The sequence below is a fragment of the Haliotis rubra genome, unplaced genomic scaffold, assembly GCF_003918875.1.
Source record: "Haliotis rubra isolate DU_JTF1 unplaced genomic scaffold, ASM391887v1 Scf229, whole genome shotgun sequence".
NCBI classification, from domain to species: Eukaryota; Metazoa; Mollusca; class Gastropoda; order Lepetellida; family Haliotidae; genus Haliotis; species Haliotis rubra.
In genome coordinates, this window is record NW_025766325.1 from 353904 (window position 1) to 376982 (window position 23079).

At 41.7% G+C, this 23079-nt stretch overlaps 1 protein-coding gene across 1 annotated transcript in view; it reads left to right on the plus strand.

The window, feature by feature from the left end:
- LOC124277860 overlaps window positions 1–23079 on the plus strand; it is a 186488-nt gene that overhangs the window by 49632 nt on the left and 113777 nt on the right. Inside the window, exons 21-26 of the mRNA XM_046713574.1 lie at window positions 3066–3208; window positions 3828–3948; window positions 4895–5022; window positions 5456–5576; window positions 13146–16353; window positions 16966–17363. Of these exons, the coding sequence (XP_046569530.1) occupies window positions 3066–3208; window positions 3828–3948; window positions 4895–5022; window positions 5456–5576; window positions 13146–16353; window positions 16966–17363 (4119 nt within the window). The remainder of the gene's footprint in view (window positions 1–3065; window positions 3209–3827; window positions 3949–4894; window positions 5023–5455; window positions 5577–13145; window positions 16354–16965; window positions 17364–23079) is intronic.

Below are 23079 nucleotides of genomic sequence, written 5' to 3' on the forward strand. Positions count from 1 at the left end.
TAAATTATTTTCAGAATTTGTTTTGTTGTTGTTTACATGGAAACATGACTTCCAAAATGTGTTTGATGGTTACCTGGCCACAGCATATCATCGAAACTATACATTCTAGGTTCACCAAACTTAATACACAAGTTAATCATGACCCACAGATATGCCATGTGCTAAAAAAGAACAATCTTCATCTACGTCCACTTCATTGTGTGCAACATGAGACAGTCAAGTTCAATTGTATGTCAGGTTTCCACGAAAAAAAATAAAAAATGTTTCCATACATTATTACTGTAATCAGTACATGGCAAAACTATTATCTAACATGTATATAAAGTTTAGTAGAGTCAAGGAGAAAGTCTTGTGAGCTGCTGATCCTTGTCACATTATAAAAATCAATATCAGTCATTTCCATGTCCCGTATGTGAGCTGTGCTTACTTCTACACTTGTTTCTCCTGTAAGTAACAATTCTAAAATTATGTAGGGATATTCTAAATTTACAAACTGCTCTTAGAAGAGACTTATCATTCAGTTGTTAAATATAACAAAACTGCTTTCAGCTTACAGTAGTGTGTTACAAATATAATCATGCCAAGTTTGTTTGTACATGTCAATTAATCTTTCCTTAAACTTAGTATAAACACATCTGCATCACCAACATTTTGTGATATCCACACAAATGAGAATCCTGTTCTAAACAAGATAGTTCTAATGTTGGGCATCCAGGTACATTGTCCACTTTCATCTAAATATTTAAGTAGTGCATAACATTGATATGGATAACGATTTACATTCCTTTGCAACAACTTAATCCAATACTTAACACATCGTATTTGAGTTAATATAAACATATTATAACCAACTGACTAGAGAAAGATGATATTCGTTATTGGGTGGTTGGGTAACCTAGTGGTTCAAGTGTTTGCTCATGACACCAATTACCTGGGTTCAATTCCCTACACTGACACACTTGTGTGCAGGATTGTATGCCACTGGACATTTTCTTTTGACAAAATCATGAAACTAAACAGGATTTCATTGTAAGTGATCAGATAATTCTATTTGTGTGGTTCAAGTTAAATTCAACATAATCATGGTGGTTCAGCATCTTGTACAGAGTTATATCCCTTGACTACCAGGATCTGATTATCAACTCAGTTGTGTAGAGTTATGTCCCCTGTCTACCAGGATATGATTGTCAAGTCAGTTATGTAGACTTATGTCCCCTTTCTACCAGGGTATGATTGTCAAGTCAGTTGTGTAGAGTTATTTCCCCTTTCTACCAGGATCTGATTGTCAAGTCAGTTATGTAGACTTATGTCCCCTTTCTACCAGGGTATGAGGGTTGTCAAGTCATTGTCAAGTCAGTTGTCAAGTGTTGTGTAGAGTTATTTCCCCTTTCTACCAGGATCTGATTGTCAAGTCATTTGTGTAGAGTTATGTCCCCTGTCTACCAGGATCTGATTGTCAACTCAGTTGTGTAGAGTTATGTCCCCTGAGTCCCTGGATCTGATTGTCCTCTTGTGTAGATGTCCCTGGATCTGATTGTCAACTCAGTTGTGTAGAGTTATGTCCCCTGAGTACCAGGATCTGATTGTCAACTCAGTTGTGTAGAGTTATGTCCCCTGAGTACAGGATCTGATTGTCAACTCAGTTGTGTAGAGTTATGTCCCCTGAGTACCTGGATCTGATTGTCAACTCAGTTGTGTAGAGTTATGTCCCCTGAGTACCTGGATCTGATTGTCAATGCAGATGTGAAGAGTTCTGTCCCCTGAGTACCAGGATCTGATTGTCAACTCAGTTGTGTAGAGTTATGTCCCCTGAGTACCTGGATCTGATTGTCAATGCAGATGTGAAGAGTTATGTCCCCTGAGTACCTGGATCTGATTGTCAACTCAGTTGTGTAGAGTTATGTCCCCTGAGTACCTGGATCTGATTGTCAACTCAGTTGTGTAGAGTTATGTCCCCTGAGTACCAGGATCTGATTGTCAACCCAGTTGTGTGTAGTTATGTCCCGTATCTACCAGGATCTGATTATCAACTCAGTTGTGTAGAGTTATGTCCCCTGAGTACCAGGATCTGATTGTCAGCTCAGTTGTGTAGAGTTATATCCCCTGAGTACCTGGATCTGATTGTCAAGTCAGTTGTGTAGAGTTATATCCCCTGAGTACCAGGATCTGATTGTCAACTCAGTTGTGTAGAGTTATGTCCCCTGAGTACCAGGATCTGATTGTCAACTCAGTTGTGTAGAGTTATGTCCTCTGATTATCTGGATCTGATTATCAACTCAGTTGTGTAGATTTTATTGCCTGACTCACAGGCCCTCGTGTCTTTGCGAGGATTTAAGATTGAAAAATAGGTAATTGAGATGATTCTGGAAATCCTTCACAGTACAATAAATCATGACAAGGACGGACACTTGATGTAACCCACCTGCCTACTTAGACAATCTCTATGCTGCCATCTCATGCAATCGATTAAAACTTACTGTAAACATAATCATGGAACATATGTTTACCAATCACCACTCATAACACCTTGCAATTCTTTATTGTTATATCTGCAAATCGATTGGAAGGATATTTTCACCCTTAACTGGTCACAAATGGATGATGATAGGTCCTCACAAAACAGGGGTGTGGTCAAAGCAATCCCTCCGATTGGTCAACGCTTGTAAATCTGCATATTCTTTTTATATTTGATATAATGTTTTTTAATACTATTGTTTCCAGCAGTGGCTTCTCAAAAGAAAGCATCAGCTGTAAATGTCTCCATAACAGTATTAAATGTTGTAATGTTATTCAGTAGCATTATTTCCGTCAGACAAGTGAAGTTCAGGGAAGGTGGCTGGCTTTGTGGTTAAAGTGTTCACTCATCACGCTAATGGCCTGGGTTCGATTCCAGACATGAATAAATTTCTGGAGTCTGGGATTATATTCCCGCTTTTTGTTGCTAAAAGCAGCGTAAAGCCATACTCACTTATGTCCAATGGCTACCAGGATGACTTCGATTTGACTCACATGGATATTAAAGATATACTGTAATCATTTCAATCAATTCACTCTTTCACATCTAGGTTCCCCAAAGTGCTGATCCTTCCAATAGGAAGCTGAGTATATCAGGGTTGGCAGCTCAAACCCGGGGTTACAAGCTAAAGGGCTACTTCTCCAGATGGGGAAAAGTGGAGGATTTTGAGGTCTTGAAGGATGTGAGATTGAGGTTAGTTTTGTCCCATTGTCCTGCCAGTATCTGCTGGGTTTAGATCCCAGATTGTATTAATTGTGACCTTGTTATCAGCCTCACTGGCGGATCGAAGGATCCCCCCCTTTGAAAATAACTATAAACCTTATTGAAGTTAATGATTTGTATTGGCAGAGCCACAGGGGGGTTGAGGAGGTTCTAAATACACACACACATGCATGCATGCATGCACGCACACACATGAAAATTCCTGGATCCGCCTATGACCTTCCGATGGTCGATGGGACGACTGCAATGTGGTAAATCGCTAAAGAGGCGACTCACATGGTCATGCTCACTTACTTGGATGATGCGTGCTAGCTTAAACCTCATCTGTGTAGGTTGATGCTGATGGTGCAAGGATTGTCGAATCCCATCTTGGTTATTTACTAACTGCTGTCATAGAGCTGGAATATTGCTGAGTGTGGAAATAATATTCCAAGTTAGAATTAATTCCTTGCAACCTGATCTTGTTGCACATGGCCAAATGAATCCGATGGTAGGGTTCTGGATGATCGTAAGCAAAAGTGATGATCATTCTTCATAACATGAATCTCTAGACTGGTCCAAAAGCTGAATGCTCTCTCTCTCTTTTCAGACCAACTGGCTGTGCATTTGTGATATTTGAAAAACTTGGTGATGCAGAGAAAGCAGTATCAGACAAGCCACATGTTATTGATGATAAGGAGGTCGAAGTCACCTACGCCAAGCATCATGAGGTAAGGAATGTATAGGGGTATGTGATCTTGTGAATATTGTCCCTACACCAAGCCTCTTAAGGTAAGGCACATATGGAGCTATGTGATCTGGTGAAGGTTGTCCCTTACACCAAGCCTCTTGAGATTAGCCTCTTTTGCTAATTGAGGGTATGTGACCTGGTGAATGTTGTCCCCAATGCCAAGCCTCTTCAGTTAAAGGAACATGAGATATGGTGAACAATATATCCCACACCAAGCCTCCCAATGAGGGTTTGTGATATAGTGAACATGGTAGGCCTCCTGTCAGGATATGTAATTGAAGGACCAAAGTCCTCTATGCCATGAACCCTGTCAGGATATGTGATGCAGGTACCACAGTCTTCTACACGAATCCTTGTTTCCACAGTCCTCTACACCAAGCATTGGTGGATACAAGGGGGGTTCAAGGGATTCAACAAAACACACACACACCCTGGACATGACTAAAGACTGCATTGAAGTTATTGTTTTTTGCATTGGGGGTGAGGGGTGGGGTTTCGAACACCATGGTACAAACACACACATGCCCATCCTGAAAATTCCTGGATTTGCCTATGTACAACAGTCTTCTTCACCAAGCGTTCTGTCCACAGTCCACTACACCAAATCTCCAGTCAGGATATGTGATACAGGGACCACTGTTTTGTTACACATAGCAACATTTTATTTAATTTTCTCAGATTGCGATTTTACGTATCATTCAATTCTTCAGTGTTATCGTTGGGAACTCTCCTACTCATGAGATGCATATATCATTTAGAAAACCGCATGGTCTCGGGAATGTAGCTCGAGAAATTTCCATTCTACACACTAAAACTAGGCAAAACTTACTCCGACCACAGAGTGAGTATAAAGACAAAGTTATCATTGATGCTTTCAACTATGTATCAATGTATGATGGTGATTATTTCTATCAATTCACATCTAGGTTCCTCCCAATAGGAAGTTGAGTGTATCAGGGTTGGCAGTGCACACCCACGATTACAAGCTGTTGTGGTACTTCTCCAAATGGGGAGAAGTCGAGGACATTGAGCTGGCGAGGGATGTGAAATTGAGGTTAGTTGTGCCCCTTACTCCTGCCAGCATCTGCTGGATTTAAATCCCAGATTGTATTAATTGTGATCTTGTCATCAGCTTCCCATAGTCGATGGTTTAATTTGTGAAGAGGCGAATCACATGGTCATGCTCACTTAATGTGTTGATGCATGCCAACTTAAACCTCATCTGTGTAGGTTGATGCTGATGGTGCAAGGATTGTCGAATCCCATCATTGTTATTTACTAACTGCTGTCATATAGCTGGAATATTGCTGAGTGTGGCAATAATATTCCATGTTAGAATTGATTCCTTGCAACCTGATCTTGTTGCACATGGCCTAATGAATCCGATGGTAGGATTCTGGTTGATCGTAGGCAAAAGTGATGATCTTTGTTCATAATATTAATCACTAGTCTGGTCCAAAAGCTTAATGCACTCACCCTCTTTTCAGACCAACTGGTTGTGCATATGTAATATTTGAAAAACAAGGTGATGCAGAGAAAGCAGTATCAGCCAAGCAACATGTTATTGATGGTGAGGAGGTAGAAGTCACCTTCGCCAAGTCTCTAAAGGTAAGGAACATATGGTGTATGTGATATGGTTAAGGTTGTCCCATACACCAAGCTTCTTAAGGTAAGGAACATATGGAGCTATGTGATCAGGTGAATGTTGTCCCCAATGCTAAGCCTCTTGAGTTAAGGGAACGTATGGGGAAGAGTGATCTGTTGAACAATAGATCCTACACCAAGCCTCCTCTTCAGGAAGCCTCCTGTCAGGGTATGTCCTGTCAGGATATCTGAATGGTCTACACCAAGCCTCCTGTCAGGATATGGTTGCAGGGACCACAGTCCTCTACACCAAGCCTCCTGTCAGGATATCTGTCAGGATACAGTGTGATGCAGGGTACCACTATGTCCTCTCTATACCAAGCCTCCTGTCAGGATATGTGATGCAGGATATGTCAGGATGTGATGCAGGGACCACAGTCCTCTACACCAAGCCTCCTGTCAGGATATGTGATGCAGGGTCCTCACACAGTCCTCTACACCAAGCCTCCTGTCAGGATATGTGATGCAGGTCTACACCAAGCCTCCTGTCACAGTCCCTCCTGTCAGGATCTACACCAAGCCTCCTGTCAGGATATGTGATGCAGGGACCACAGTCCTCTACACCAAGCCTTCTGTCAGGATATGTGTGATGCAGGTCCCACAGCCTCCTGTCAGGATATGTGTCAGGATGCAGCAGATACCACCACAGTCCTACACCAAGCCTCCTGTCAGGATATGTGATGCAGGTACCACAGTCCTCTACCAAGCCTCCTGTGTCAGGATATGTCAGGATATGTGATGCACCACAGTCCTCAAGCCTCCTGTCAGGATATGTGATGCAGGGACCACAGTCCTCTTCACCAAGCCTCCTGTCAGGATATGTGATGCAGCCTACCACAGTCCTCTACACCAAGCCTCCTGTCAGGATATGTGATGCAGGTACCACAGTCCTCTACACCAAGCCTCCTGTCAGGATGTGATGTGATGCAGGATGCACCACAGTCCTCTACACCAAGCCTCCTGTCAGGATATGTGATGCAGGTACCACAGTCCCTCTACACCAAGCCTCCTGTCAGGATATGTGATGCAGGTACCACAGTCCTCTACACCAAGCCTCCTGTCAGGATATGTGATGCAGGTACCACAGTCCTCTATGCAGGATATGGTCATGTGATGCAGGGACCACCACAGTCCTCTACACCACCAGCCTCCTGTCAGGATATGTGATGCAGGTACCACAGTCCTCTAGTCCTCCTGTCAGGATATGTGATGCAAGCCTCCTCTACACCAAGTCCTGTCAGGATATGTGATGCAGGCACCACAGTCCTCTACACCAAGCCTCCTGTCAGGATATGTGATGCAGGTACCACAGTCCTCTACACCAAGCCTCCTGTCAGGATATGTGATGCAGGTACCACAGTCCTCTACACCAAGCCTCCTGTCAGGATATGTGATGCAAGTCCTTCTCCTGTCAGGATATGTGATGCAGGCAGTCACCACAGTCCTCTACACCAAGCCTCCTGTCAGGATATGTGATGCAGGTACCACAGTCCTCTACACCAAGCCTCCTGTCAGGATATGTGATGCAGGGACCACAGTCCTCTACACCAAGCCTCTTGTCAAAGTATATGATGCCGGCATGACAGTTCTCTTGTAAGAGAAAATGAGATACCATCACACTTGGGCCTCAAGAGAGAAGAGAGAGGTAGTATTCTGTTGAAACATCACACTGGTGCCTTTTTGTTTTAAAAGGTAGAGGTAGCATCTTTGGAAGACATCACATTTGTCCAGAGACAGAAAGAAATTCTGCTTTCATATCACTCTGGCCATGTGAGAGGAGAGACAATCATGTTGTCAGACAAAATGAAGGTAGCATCTTAGAGAGACATCACACTGTTTTGTTTTGAGAGAAGAGGGCGGTAGCATCTCAGAGAGACATCAGACTGTTGTGTTGTGAGAGAAAAGGGAGGCAGCATCTCAGAGAGACATCACGCTGTTGTGTTGTGAGAGAAGAAAGAGGTAGCATCTCTGAGAAATGTCATATTGAAAATGTGAGAGAAGAGAGAGAGGCAGCATCTTGAAGAGACATCACACTGTTGTGTTCTGAGAAATGTCATATTGTAAATGTGAGAGAAGAGAGAGGCAGCATCTTGGAGAGACATCACACTGTTGTGTTGTGAGAGAAATGTCATATTGAAATGTGAGAGAAGAGAGAGAGCATCTCTGAGAATCACACTGTCATGTTGTGAAAGAAGAAAGAGGTGTGAGAGTCAAGAGAGAAAGAGAGAGAGGCAGCATCTTGGAGAGACATCACTGTTGTTTTGTGAGAGAAGAAAGAGGTAGCATCTCTAAGAAATATCATATTGGAAGTGTGAGAGAAGAGAGAGGCAGCATCTTGGAGAGACATCACACTGTTGTTTTCTGAGAAATGTCATATTGTAAATGTGAGAGAAGAGAGAGGCAGCATCTTGGAGAGACATCACACTGTTGTTTTGTGAGAAAAGAAAGAGGTAGCATCTCCGAGAAATATCATATTGGAAGTGTGAGAGAAGAGAGAGAGGCAGCATCTTGGAGAGACATCACACTGTTGTTTTGTGAGAAAAGAAAGAGGTAGCATCTCCGAGAAATATCATATTGGAAGTGTGAGAGAAGAGAGAGGCAGCATCTTGGAGAGACATCACACTGTTGTTTTGTGAGAAAAGAAAGAGGTAGCATCTCCGAGAAATATCATATTGGAAGTGTGAGAGAAGAGAGAGAGGCAGAATCTTGGAGAGACATCACACTGTTGTTTTGTGAGAAAAGAAAGAGGTAGCATCTCCGAGAAATATCATGTTGGAAGTGTGAGAGAAGAGAGAGGCAGAATCTTGGAAAGACCTAACACTGTTGTTTTGTGAAGATGAGAGAGGCAACATCTTAGAGAGATGTCACACTGACCTTGTGTCATCTGTGCACTACTTGACAGATTGTGATTAGCTGAACTAATCATGTTTTTGAAATTTTTTCCGCCCAATGAATGTGAAAAATTAAGCCATGCCCACCAAAGCAGACTACTTTATCATTAGTTAATGAAGGGGAATCCCATTAACACTCCTGGGAATTCCTTTCTGCTTTCCAATATCATCCTCAGGAATTTTTATACGGTATTCATTCGCATTCAAGATTGTCCATACCACCCTTCTCGGCCGGAAGCCAAGAAGTAGGGAACCGATATGTGTGCAGAGCCTGTAGGTTTGCTCACTTTTTTCCCTTGCCTGGGTAACACAAATTACATTTCTTCAAGTTTCATTTCTAAATAGCATATTTTCCTTATCCTGACTCAAACTTATTGCTTATCTCCCTTTCCCTCCGAGTTTTAAGTGGAAACCCCTGTCCTAATATTCCCAAGAACAGTTTTACTATCCTTATAGGCACCCTTTGTCAGATTATGTTTGTATCCTTTGGCACAATTGTCAGATTATTTTTCCAATAAATATCTTTTGTCTTGTTTTCATAAGACGATGGACAAGACAAAGTGTGACAAGGGTCAGACACAGCCTGCAGAACCTGAGTTTCACCACTGGATTTCCTCACAGTGGATTTTATCAGTTTCTGCCTCTCACAAGGAGGTAGTATCGCAGTCCCGTCTTAAGAGGAAAACTCCTGAGACGGGGTCTGATTTGCAGAGGCTGCCAAAATTGATGAAGACGTCACATAAGAAATCGTCCTCGAAGTCATCAAAATCAACGTCAAAATCTACAACTTCTGTTGATGATACTCAGACCTTCACGAAGGTCTCGATGCCTGCTGACGAAGTTGATGGCCTATTCTTCTCACACCCTCCAGTTCTCGAACCAGTGGTCACTGTGAGATCGACGTCGCGGACATCTACTTTCGAGAAAGCACCTGGGTCAGGAACGGAACAACAACTGCAAACTACAATATCCACATTCAGGAACCCAGGTTCCCTACCTTCCACCTACACAGGACCTTTGCAGACGTCAGGGTTCCCAAACTCACCGGCGCTATATCACTCAGCATTCGTGAATGCTCCTCCTCTACTAGGATGTTTCCAGGTGCTCACACTTCGGTGAATTCAGCTACAAATATAGTTATATCATTCCCGAACATACGCGGATATCGTCCTACCTTCGAGAATCCTCCTACCTTCGTGAACTCACCTGCATCCTACATCCATCGTTTACTGCCTTCGTGGATTCGCCTCTACCAGGCTTTGCGAACCAGTTCGCATATCCGTTTCTGGGATAAATCAACAGCCTTTCGCTGTGGCTCAACTGGACTTTGTCGCAAAGGTCACTCAACAGGTTATGTTGGCAACAGCAACATTCTACACCAGATTTGGGTTGACCTATTCATCAATCTGCACCGATTCCATCTAGTACTGATGATACTGTCAGGGAGGAACCTCAAATATCGGAGGATAGTACGCAGGATGATCCTAATTCATCTATATGTAAAGACTCTGAATTATTAGCCTGGATTGTGGATGGCTTACCTATCACGTCTCCTGTGCGAAACTTATCGCCAGCAGACACATATTTTATCCAGTGGGAGGATACTCTTACAATTCCACCAATCAAACCTGTTTCACAGGTAGCAGATATGCTCAACGCTGCATTCGCAAAGGCAACAAAATTGCAGGGTCAATATACACTGCCTTTTAATCCTTGAAAGTTCCCTCTTTACAACATGGATGCCAGAGCACCTGAACTTGATGAAGACTACTCTTTAATGAGTGACTCAAAGTCTTGCTTCTACAAAGTCATGGACAAGAAATTGGCTCATTTAGATAAGACAACTCATCAAGTTTTCTTTGAATTAGTGCCATCTTGAGCTGCAAACGAAGAGATGCTCCACGCCTTACAAAACCCACAGACGGATAGAGAACGTATGTTCTTAGCAGCTATAGCGGCTCAGAAGAGAGATCAGGAAATTATCTCTGACCATTTGGCTTCTACATCCGCTGGACTCACTTTGTTATATCGTCAAGGTTTTCTTGCTTCTTGTCAATGGTCAGATATATATACGATGCCCCTTCTTTTCAAGTCATGGGCTATTCCCGCCATCTTTGATGGAGCTATTTGGGAAGTTTCTAGGGAAGTCACAGGAAATTCACGAATTCTCAGACTACTAAACCATCGTTGCTCAAACAACAACAATAGAGGCCGTTCTGCCAGAGGCCGTTTCTCTGGCAGTTCTCACTCTCGACTAGTGGTGGTCCGATTAATTGAAATAATTTATGATTGGTCGCAGTGACTAAATGACCAAGCAATTGATCCTGTTTTCTCACAATCGAACACAAACAATTTTGGAACACTTGTTTGCATGGACAATATTTTTCACAATGTTGGTTTTGTCTGTGTCATTAAATTTGTATGTCATAAGCACTACAAGTTCAAGTCATGATTGAATTTATCTTAAAGACTCCAGGAAATTTGCAAATGCAATATGCTAAATAATCCAAAACACTTTTATACATTAAGAACCATAACAGGATATTTTGATAAATGACACTTACCAATTATTTTCGATGATTGATCGGTTGTAATGAACCAGTCATCAATTATGAGATTTTAACGAATTCCTAACACTACTCTCGACGTTGAAGGAATGGTTCGCTTCCATCCCCAGTCGTTCCCATAGAACCTTCAACTATGGGTGGACGTCTCAGACATTACTGGAAAAATTGAGAAATATTAAAGGATGACTAACGTAACTCAAGTACTTCACTACGGCTACCACATTCAACTGAAAGCCACAACCCCTTTGACCAGGGTTCCATCGGTATTTCATTACCTGGAATATCAGCAATCAACATTGCTGGAAGCAATTAACATGCTCCTCGTAAAGGACGCAGTAGAAATATTGAATGAGGACACGTCAAGTCCAGGATATGATTCCCCCATTTTTCTCAAACCCAAGAAAAACCGAAGGAGAAATTTCAATTAATCTACTATACGAGGAAGTTCAACCTCTATTATCTACTGAAGCCAGACAAGTTCAAAGATGGTACATCTATTAGAACTCAAGCATCTCATAAAGCCAAACGACTTTCTGGCCAGTATCGATCTGCACATTCCTATACACCTGACCTCAAGGAAATATCTCAGATTCCTATTTCAAGGGAGACACTATGAATAGAAGGTCCTCCCCTTTGGAATTTTTTTCACCCCTGTGGCTATTTACTCATGTAACCAAGCCCATAGTGGCTTAACTACATCGCCAGGGAATATGCAGTGCCTTTTATCTAGACAATGGAATACAGGCTCATCAACAAGCAGATCAACTCAAACTTCAGTTGAACTTCACCATACAACTATTAATGCAGCTGCATTGGCTTTTTAAACATCTCTTCATCCCGTTGTCGACTGCTACATCAATAGAAGTCTCCAGAACTACAATCTCCTTTTGGATAAGAGCAGTCATCTTGCTAGCATATAAAGCAGCAGGATTAGATCCACTTAGAGTTACCAACCGTCATGAAGTTAGAGTACTAGCATCGCTTTAGCTCTACATGGAGAGTACATAGAAGAGTTCCAGGGGGTATATGATCAGACAAGAAGAGTCACAGGGAATCCAAAAGGTTGCTGACCCACCACCTGTTTGTCGGATTCAAGCAATAAGTATGAGTCAGGATAAGGAAAATTGTGTAATTTTTATGATAAAATTGATATTTTAAACTTCTCTTGACTCATACGCTGAGGGTCCTCCCAACCGCCCCCCTCTCATCAATATCTGGCTTCTGTGTAAGCTATAGTGGGGCTTAATTCGGAGAGAGTGACAATGTGGCTATGGGCCCTATAGGGGTGAGTAAAGGTTTTACTGTTCTTGGGAACATTAGGACTGAGATTTCCACTCAACCTTTGGAGGGAAAGGGAGATAAGCAATAAGTATGAGTCAGGATAAGTATAAAATATCAAAATTACATTTGTGTCTTCTCGTTCTCAAGGAAACCAATATTTGAATCTGGTGGTTATTGACCATGCCATTTTAAACAGTCATCTTCTCCATGACCTATTTGTTTCATTTGTTGCACTTTGACTGGTCCTATGAACTTTGTTTTGATGCTACTCTCTGTTGATTGGCTGACGACCTTATGGGCATCTCAAGTTCTGTGCATAAATTAAACAAAAAATTGAACAATCACCTGATTCATATCACCCCATAGTATGTATTTCTTGGCTTTGAATGTATATTATCTCATTGTTTTATCTTCTTTGATTAAAATAGTTTTTGATTAACAATCATAAATACCATATGTACTTGTTGTGAAATTTACTTACTTCGATTGACAGTGTATTTCTTTTGGGTTCATAAAGTATGAATCAAAACGTGATGCGCAGATGTTTTTAAGCGTCTGCTTCACAGTTTCATACTTTTTCATCAGTTTTTCAATTCATACGGCATTGTCCCAAAAAATATACATAGTCTGTCCTTAAATGCTTTTCTTCACATTTTAAAGATTTTATTCACCTCTTTGAAATGTTTCTACATTAGTGTGGTCACTGTTTATGCTGATAGGATCCACTAACTTTCTAAAAACAGAATTTTCTATAAGCAAACTGTAGCTTTCTACACTTCAATTTGTTCCTTCAGAACCTGCCATCTGAAACCTTTCCATCATGGAGGGAGCAAAGATCCTCTGAAACAGTCCAACAACAAAGATTGCCTGAATGTATCAAATCACTGGATCAAGGTTATAATCTACCAGAAGCTAGAGAGCCACGAAGGTTGCTTGAAGATGCACAACCACGAAGGTTGTGTGAAGATGCACAACCACGAAGGTTGCATGAAGATGCACAACCACGAAGGTTGCATGAAGATGCACAACCGAGAGGGTTGCGTGAAGGTGCAAAACCACGAAGGTTGCGTGAAGATGCACAACCACGAAGGTTGCTTGATGAGGCACAACCACGAAGGTTGCATGAAGATGCACAACCGCGAAGGTTACTTAAAGATGCACAACCACGAAGGTTGCTTGAAGATGCACAGCCACAAAGGTTGCTTAAAGAAGCACAGCCACAAAGGTTACCTAAAGTTAACCAGCTAGGAAGGCAGTCTACCCCAGATCCTTTGATGTCACGTTTGACACAAGTAAAAAGTGTTCCAGACGTGCCATTAGTAACTGAATACGAGTGCAATGTTTCTGGATGTTCATTTAAAGGCGAATCAGGGCAGTTTGACCGTCACTGGACAAAGATTCATGAAGCAAAGGTTCTTTATCTCATCTGTTCATTCTGTACCATGGGATGTGTGGATGCAGATGATCTTCGTGAACATTTGGACTTTTTTCATGGTGTCGAGGACAGGACTGAATTGTCAAGATTTCTACTTGGTGCTAGACAACAGGAGAGAGACAACATTCACTTTGTCATGCCTGGCAGTGTGACCAGGGAAACCTGCATGAAAGTGACCAAGCCTCCACAAAAGAAAGATGCTGAAGATGTCCACAGCTGCACAGAATGCACATTTTCTGGCACTGTTGATGGGTTAATTGACCACTGGGACAAAAATCATTTATCAGTACTTAATTTCCTGAGATGCCCCAAATGCCCCAAAACGTTCAAGAAGAAAGGCTTTCTTCTGTTTCATATCAAGACTCAGCATCAAAACACAGAGATGAGGACTGAAGAAGAACCAGATAATGTTGATTATAAATTTAAAGAGTCTCAAAAGTTTAGTCTTGGAAGCATTTCAGATAGTGGTTCAAGAAGTGCTGGAAACAGGTCTATGCAGACAATAGCTGGAGCTTCATTGAGTGCACCATTGCAGTCTGACCAGAGTTTGCCGAGGCCTCAGTTGCCAATATTACCGTATCAGCAGCCTACTCAGCCTGTTCCGCCACCTCTAGCATCCCAGGTGCCCACACAACAAGCTGTGAATTTACATGGGCAAGTAACACCCTTCTACCCCTCCACAGCATATGTTCCCAAACCTGTGCCACCTCATCTTACACCTCCACCTCTCCCTCCACCTGTGCTCAGGCCTGCCCCTCAGGCGGCTGTAGGAAGTCAGTCATATCCACAGCTACCTGTTCCTGGGATTTTAAGTACATCAACTCGGCAACCAGTAGTGGTGGCTTCAAGGCCTGCAGTGAGTACTCCGTCATTCATAGTTCCTCCTGTAAGCTATTCTCAAGTGCCTTTTCAGCCCCAAGTAAGTGCACAATCACAGCAAGCATGTGTAGTGGCTTCCCCACACACCCAAGTTGTTGCATCAGTTACTCCTTCAGTAGTTCCACCACCTCAACCAGGTGCCCCATTACAACTCTCACTGACTGGGCAAGTGATCACTCAGTCTGCAAATGCTAAGCCACCTGTGTTTGTAATGGAACAACCACCTGTTGTTTCAGGTGCTCCTTCAACTTCTCCTGAAGCAGGTGCCCCATTACAACTCCCACTGACTGGACAAGTGAATGCACAGTCTGCAACTGCTAAGCCACCAGAGCCTGTAATGGAACAACCACCTGTTGCTTCAGTTGCTCCTTCAGTAGTTCCACCAACTTCTCCTGAAGCAGGTGCCCCATTACAACTCCCACTGACTGGACAAGTGATCGCACAGTCTGCAACTGCTAAGCCACCAGAGCCTGTAATGGAACAACCACCTGTTGCTTCAGTTGCTCCTTCAGTAGTTCCACCAACTTCTCCTGAAGCAGGTGCCCCATTACAACTCCCACTGACTGGACAAGTGAATGCACAGTCTGCAACTGCTCAGCCACCAGAGTTTGTAATGGAACAACCACCTGTTGCTTCTCAGTCAGTAGTAATGTCAAGTAAAGATCCTAGTAGCATCCCTGAACGTGATGCTCAGGATTTACATGATTTTGACATTGGCAATATGAAAACGAAGGAAAAGGAAAAGTCCCGAAGTGAACCGGAGATTGAAACTAAAAAGAAACCAAATGATGAACTGAAGAGATCAGTCCAGCCTGGGTCAATTCTTGCTCTGAGACCGGAATGGACAAAGACATTGAAAAGTGCACTCCGCAAAAAGTCATCTCTTGACAAAAACACTTCTGAGAAAAAAAGTAGTTTCACAACCGAAGAGAAATTTATTCCAAAATTTGATAGTACACATCCTGAAAGTATCCAAAAATTCCTACTTTGGAGTCACATAATGATGGAAAGATTAGAGGATGCTAATAACAAAGTAAGAAGGAGACTTAAAGCAGATGAAGGAGAAGGTGATGTAGCAGAAGGTGATGATGAAGACCCTGAGGAAATGTTGGATTTATCTTCAGATGAAGAAACAGCTGGTGGAAAAAGTACTGCAGTTAAAGGAACATTGAGTCAAGCACATGAGGATATGAAAGCAAGGGCAAAAGCTGTTGCTGAGAAAGTGATTGCAGACTATGGAAGTACAAAAAGAAATACAAAAGTTGCATCAAATAAAAGAAAAGGAGTGGGTAAACAATGGATGCTTGACAGAAAGGTTTTAAGTCAGTTGTTTCACAAGTCCACTGGCATGATAAAATATGAGTCTAAGAGAGCCAATGTTAATGCTGACTTAGTCCGCCAGGGTATTTCATGGGTCAAACAGGACATTAAAAGAATGCTTGAACAAGTTAAGATGATGAAATCTGAAACTGATGAAGAAAGTAAAAAGGCAAGCTTTTCAGCAAAATCAGATGACCGTAGTCGGTCCTTTCAGCAAAGGACAGATAAAGGTGAGCAGTCAAAGAAGGGGAGGAGAGATAACAGTGATCGATCAAGGAAGGAACGTCAGCAGAGGACAGAGAACCGTGACTGGGCAAGTGAAGACCTTCAACTAAGGACAGGTAATGGTGATCGGTCAAGGAAGGAGCGTCAGCAGGGAACAGATAACTGTGGACTATCAAGAGATAAACATCAGCACAGGACAGAGAACTGTGGTCGGACAAGAGAAGAATTTCCTGACACCAGAGACTGGAATGTGGAAAACGAAGAACATGTGGAAGTGTGCATGGATGAATATGTGAACAAAGGTGAAGAGTATGATCTGTCCTATGTGGATGAAGATGGGGATCATGTGATGGATGATGGTTTTGTGATGGGTGGAGGAGGTCATGTTGAAATGGAAGAGAGAATTGATGAAGAAACTGAGGAGGAGTATTTGGAGTATAGAGATGATGACAGAACAAGTGTTAGTAGTTCCGGGAACAGCAATGTTAGCATAAGGAGGGATGAGGATGGAAGGTCTCAAAGCTTGGGCAGAGAGAGTAGAAGATTAGACAGCAATAGAGGATTTTCAAATCAACGTGACCGCTTTAAGACAGACAACTCAGTGACAAGAGGAAGTCAGAGACAAGGATCCAGAGCACATAATAAAAGTTCCAGTGCAGATGAATCTGTGAGACAGAGTGGTAAAGAAAGAAACAGAGGTCGGGAGATTCCAGAACACACTGAGCATTTCAGAAAAGATGATTCAATGAAAAGAGTTCGAAAGGACTTTGCTGATGGAGGTACCACAAAATCTCAAAATATGCGTAGCAAACAGATTGACGACAGAGATTACCACAGAAATTTGAGAAATCGATCAGAGGGAGACAAGGCTAGCAGCTCCAAGACAAAGAGTCATTACTTGAAGAAAGAATTTGTCGACACAAAGACTAAGGACCAGATGAGCAGTGGTAACAAGAATGAAAGGAAAGGTGGTGATAAGTCCGAGGGAAATGAGGGGAATATGTTTGAATGGGAACAGGATGACATCAGTGAGGGAGTTCTCAGTGGAGATGGTAGCCTCTGTGAGTTTGACATGGATGATGTTGATGTGGATGATGTTGACGTGGATGACTTTGTTGTCATGGATGACATTGATATGGGTGACTTTGTTGTCATGGATGAAGTGTGACTTTGAAGGTTTGCTGATCATCATTACAAAGTTATATGTTTTCACATGAAGCAGATGTCTTTGGCCATTGCCCAGCAGGGCCAATATCAGCAAGGGAGATCTCTGTGGAGATGGTAGCCTCTTTGAGTTTGACATGGTGTCATTGGTGTCATTGATGCTGTGTGGATTGGAAACATTGTTGATAATCATTATGAAGAAACCTGCTTGTATCAGAAGAAATGCCTTTCAACATTACCCAGCAGAAACAGACTAATAGCAGCAAGAATGACGGTTGGGATTGGTGAGTTTTATATTGGTGACTTTCATGTCATGGATGCAGTGTAAATTGGAACTTTATTGATAATCATAATGAAGAAGCATGCTATTACTCTGCAGTTCAAGCTGTTGAAGGTCCTTCAAGGGGTATAGTGTAGGTGAATATGTAACTGGTTATGGGTGTATTTATACTATAGGCAGTACGGAGCCATAGTACAAGTCTCCATAACACTGGGACATTCTGTTCCATGTCAGTGTGATATGAAGCTGCATTGGGAGTGAGGGATATTAAAGAGATGGAATATTTTCTTGTAGCTGTTGGATAGCTGAGTAAAGTGTCCACTTAACAGGTTTGATTCTCCACATGGGTACAATGTGGAAAGTTTCTGATGACAGTAATTTTGCTGAAAGCAACTTAACACCGAACTCACTCTCGAAGAGGACATCAGGAACTGGTGGATAAGTATTGTTATTTTTTGCCTCTTGTCAACTCACCTGTGGGGTGCTGAGTGAAAATTTCTTCTGGTTAGTGTTGAGGTTAATCCATACTTGATTCTCTATTCATTTGGGATTGGTCCGATATTTGTACGTTTTTGCTAAAAGAATTTAAGTATTAAATCAGACTTACCCATAAAGTGAAATTTGATATAAATTCCACTGACCTATGGAGTACTTGGGGATTAAGTGAGATGTACGCATACAGCTGTGTCATCAGTCTTTAAAGCAGTTATGTGATTCCTGGGCGCTTGATTCCTCAGTACTCTATAGGTCTGTGGAATTTATATCAAACTCCACCTTACAGGTAAGTTTTGTTTAATTTTTAAGTTCCACTTCCCTATTCAGTAATTCTGTGAGATATGTAGATAAGGAATCATATTATCCTCTCAAAAGAAAAGTTGTAATCTCACAAAATATGTTTATTCATACACTAAATGTGTATTGCAGAAACACAACTGATCAATTCCAGTGTACAGTTACATAGCAAAGTCAACTCAAGTATTAGTCAAACATGACTCTTGCATGGCTTTTACCTCAACTACCAGAACATATTAGTACTAGTGTACATGTCAAACCAAACTGAGTTTATGTAGCAAACACACAATTACTTTTCCAGCCTGCAGTTTGCAGAAATGTCTTAAGAGGCACACTATGTCTACATGAACTGCTTATTGAAGCTGATGTGGTGCAAACACAATCATATCAATGCCAGCAGTTCTCATGATAGTCCTCACCTATTGGGCTATAGTGTCTTTTGATGCTCTCCTGTGTGACTTGGTCGTTGTAATGAACAAAGCTGTCTGTGCGCCACAAAGTTCCTTTGTCCTTCTCAAACACTGATTCATAGTGTTCACACTGCACGGTTCTTGGTCTGGGTAGCTATTAAGGGTGAGCTCAACTTAGTGATACCCAAATCTAATTTTCACATCAATGTCTGACACATTCACGTTCCTACAATCAATAAGATGAAGGGATTGTATTCTCTGCCCTGAAAAAACCCAGTGAAGTCACTAAATTTCAACGATTCACTGACATCCAAACTTTTAATATAATTCACAACTGTCCCATGTAACATTGTGATGTGGCAAAGATTAAAAATACCTTTCATTAACCTCAACTTTTGCATGCTGTCCAAACACTACACTATTTTGTAACACTAGCACACTAGACAGAGCTGAAAACTCTTATATTGTTCAACCAATAAGTCGAACCCTATCCTATTGGAGGTGAAAAGGGATCAGCATTTGATTTGGGATTTGAGTGCAAAACAGCATCCATCTTTAGAGGTAGCCCCCATACTGTTTGTGTGTGGATTCTCTCCATGACTGCAGAATGATGTCTGTAGCCTGTTATGAATTCCTTCACTTAGTACTGCTTCCCTGATAACTTGACAACTGCTTGTCTCAGCTTTTTGTATAGAGGATGTCTTGCTGTTGGATGGTTGCTCGAGGTAAGGAGGTGTGTTGATCTTGGTAGTATCCGTGGGCAGTCGGTCAGTAATTGCAGTGCATTGCTGAACAAGGGTTGTGCAGTACTTTGTGAACAATGTGGCTTACCTGTTCATATTCACTTGAGGAAGTTATTCTTTCCGTAAGTCGGGCCTTGTGCCTGATTCCTGCTTTGCCTAAGAAAACACAGTCTATAAGGACCCCGCATAGGGGTTGATCTTCCCCCGTTTGGAGGTCCCATGATGGAAACCTCTTCCTTTCACTGTGTAGCCTCACTGTCTGTTGCCAAAAACCCCTCCTCAGAGCAGTTGAAACCCTCCTTTGTGTGCTGCTTTGTCACCATGTAACTTCCTGCTGAATTCTGTTTCACTAATGTTTTAATGTTCTTTGAGAGGTTCTTTGTTGTGGTAACTATTTTACTGGCACGCAACCTCTTGTATGGGCCTTGTAAATCTGGTTTGAAGTTTTCACTCTGTTTCACATTCATATCTGTGTGAACTCCCATAAGCAAGCAAAGGGAATCTTTACTTTTGGCCAAAAATTCTTTTGGATCAACACCTTGTTTTGACATAACTACATTTATCAAAGTGTTCATAATCTCCAAAAGGAGAATGGCAGTTTGACCATTGACCTGTTCTTTGGTCACACTCGATGACAGCGTCATTTTGGCTGACCACGACCTTTGGCACTCGGTCAAAACAAAAACTGGGATAACAAGCTCAGTCGCCTCAGAATCCAGGTATCAACGTCACCAATGTCGAAAGTCACTCCAATACCAAGACTTGCCAACCTCGGTTTCTCAAAAATACTCAGATAACTTGCCGTAAGAATGCAAATTAAATGAGCAAATGAAAACATAATTAGATGGATTAACAACTCAAGCTTGCTGTTGACACAACGCCTGCTCACATCTCACAGAATTCTGAAATTACTGAATAGGGAAGTGGAATAATTTATGTAATGTGAGACTAATGAGGCAAATAACTGTAGGAAGATATGTATGATCTCTTTATTCATGCCTCTGTTCTTCTGCCAGACTGGATATTTGTACATATAAATTTGTAACATAAATATGTTATTTCAAATTATGATAATCATGGTGTTATGGTCCAAGCAGATCATGCATTTCTGTATACGCTCATCACTGTACTGAGTGATATAAAGCACTGCACAGGTGCATCTGCTGTATCTTTGTTTTACTCTGTGGATCTCCTTAATTATGATCCTTGATTTACCAACACCATGTCTGCTGGAATCTGATATGGTATGTCTGAAATACTTTACAAACTCCAGTGCACCCTCTTCTTTTTTACTTTGGTCTTTTAGTGAAGATTCTGGTTGCTAAAACAAGTGGGTGTACTCAAAGGAGGACAACTGCAGCTGTCTCGCTAAATGTGAATTTATCTCTCTTTGAACAATCCCAAAATTTGTATGTCCAATGGCTGGAAAGGAGTTTTTACATTGTAAGTATTTTGAGTGATTGTGACCATTCTTTTTGTTGTACATGCTGCTTTCAACACATTAAAGGAATGATTCATCATTTTTGTGTTGTCATGTGTTTCCTTACAGACTGTAAACATGCTATGAACCTCGTCGTATGTTGAAATGTTTTGTTGTTTTAAATGATTGCTGCCTTCTTGGTTGTTATTATTGAATCTGTTTTGTTGAAAGCTGAAAACGGAAATACCCGTTCATGTCTTGGACATGGTCTTGACTAAACTATTTACAGCAAAGACAAATGTTTAACAAATCATCATCATCATCATCATCATCATCTATTCATTCTTCTTTCACTTTGCTAATTCTACATTTCCAAACTAATGCCTTTTGAGAATCAGGCCAATTAAACTAGGGTTTACCTTGCGAATACTTTACAGAGTCTTTCTCTTTGTTGATATTCAACACTTTACAAACCAGGGTTTGTGGTCATGCTGGAGAAATGTTAAAGCGTGATCACTCAATTACTTTTGAGGAATTGTTTCTTTAGAGAAAACTGAAACAGCTTAAGTTCTTTATGAATTGTTTTGACCTCCGTGATCTAGTTCATAAGGCTTCTGTCTGGAGAGCAGTTTTAGTTTCTTTTAAAACTGAACTGATAAATTTCTTACTGTTAGTTGTTCATATGGATCTGCAACAACCTGCAAAGGAGTACGGGTTAGGTATTTGTTCTAAATATTTTAAGGGAGACGGATTTGTTCTATGTATATTTTGTGATTCTCAGTAATCTCCACTAATTTCCTGGATACCAGGTATACTGAATGAGATAAGAACTCATGATGTATATTTTTTAGTGTGAAGACTATCAAAAATGATGATGTGTTCATTCTTCCTTTTTATGTTGACCTTTTTACATATAAGTTAACATAAAAGAGTATTTTTTGCATGAATTCCATGCCATAATAATTATTGTCAAAATGAGGGATAGATTCTTGATCAATATGATGTATTCTTCTGCACCCAAATAAAATATTTTGAAATTCAAACTATTAAAATTGTGTTCATTTTCATTTGTGAAACATCTAACGAATGTTGATAAATATACTAGCCACATAAAGAAACTGTGCATTGTCAAAATATTATCCCAGTTGATAAGTACGATAACAATGTCAAAGGTACATATAAACTTTAATGGAGGGATCATGAGACCATAACAAGTCGGGAGAATTTCAATTGAAAAGTCAATCACAATGACGTCACGAGTCCACAAGCGGGACAGGGGTCAAACGACCATGTCACAAGCTCAATAACGGGTATGTCCACCATCGGCATTGCATCAGTGCATCGACGACGCATAGAGCCTATCAAACGTGCAAGGAAGGCTTGTGGGATGTCACGCCAGATTCTCTCAAGTTCTGTTGCAAGGTCAAGGACGTTATCTGGCGGATGAGGAAGACGGCGTAGACGTCGATCCATCTCGTCCCAAACATGCTCTATCAGGGAGAGATCCGGTGAATTTGCAGGCCAAGGCAGTAAGTCAACGTTGTGGTGTTGCAAGAAATCCATAGTAACCCTTGCCGTATGAGGGCGGGCATTGTCCTGTTGGAATGTTAACCCAGGGCCATGACGTTGCAGAAAAGGAATTGCCACAGGTCGAAGAATCTGATCCCTGTAGCCCACACCAGTTAAGTTGCCCTGAACAATCACCAAAGGAGTTCTTTGGCGTGCTGTTATTCCACCCCAAATTATCACGGAACCACCACCAAAGCGATTCCTCTCCAAGACACAGGCCTGTGCATAACGTTCTCCCAGGCGTCTATAGGCACGTTGACGTCCATCACTATGGGAAATGTTAAACCTGGACTCATCTGTAAAACAACATTTCTCCACCAAAACAAGGGTCTGCGGACATGATTTCGGCACCACATTCGGCGAGCTTGTCGGTGACGTTGTGTCAGGATAGGCCGTATGGCGGGACGTCGTATACTGATTCCGTGGTGACGTAAACGTTGTCCAACTGTGTTGGGGTGGATACGGCGAAGTCCTGGGATGGTTCGGGCAGT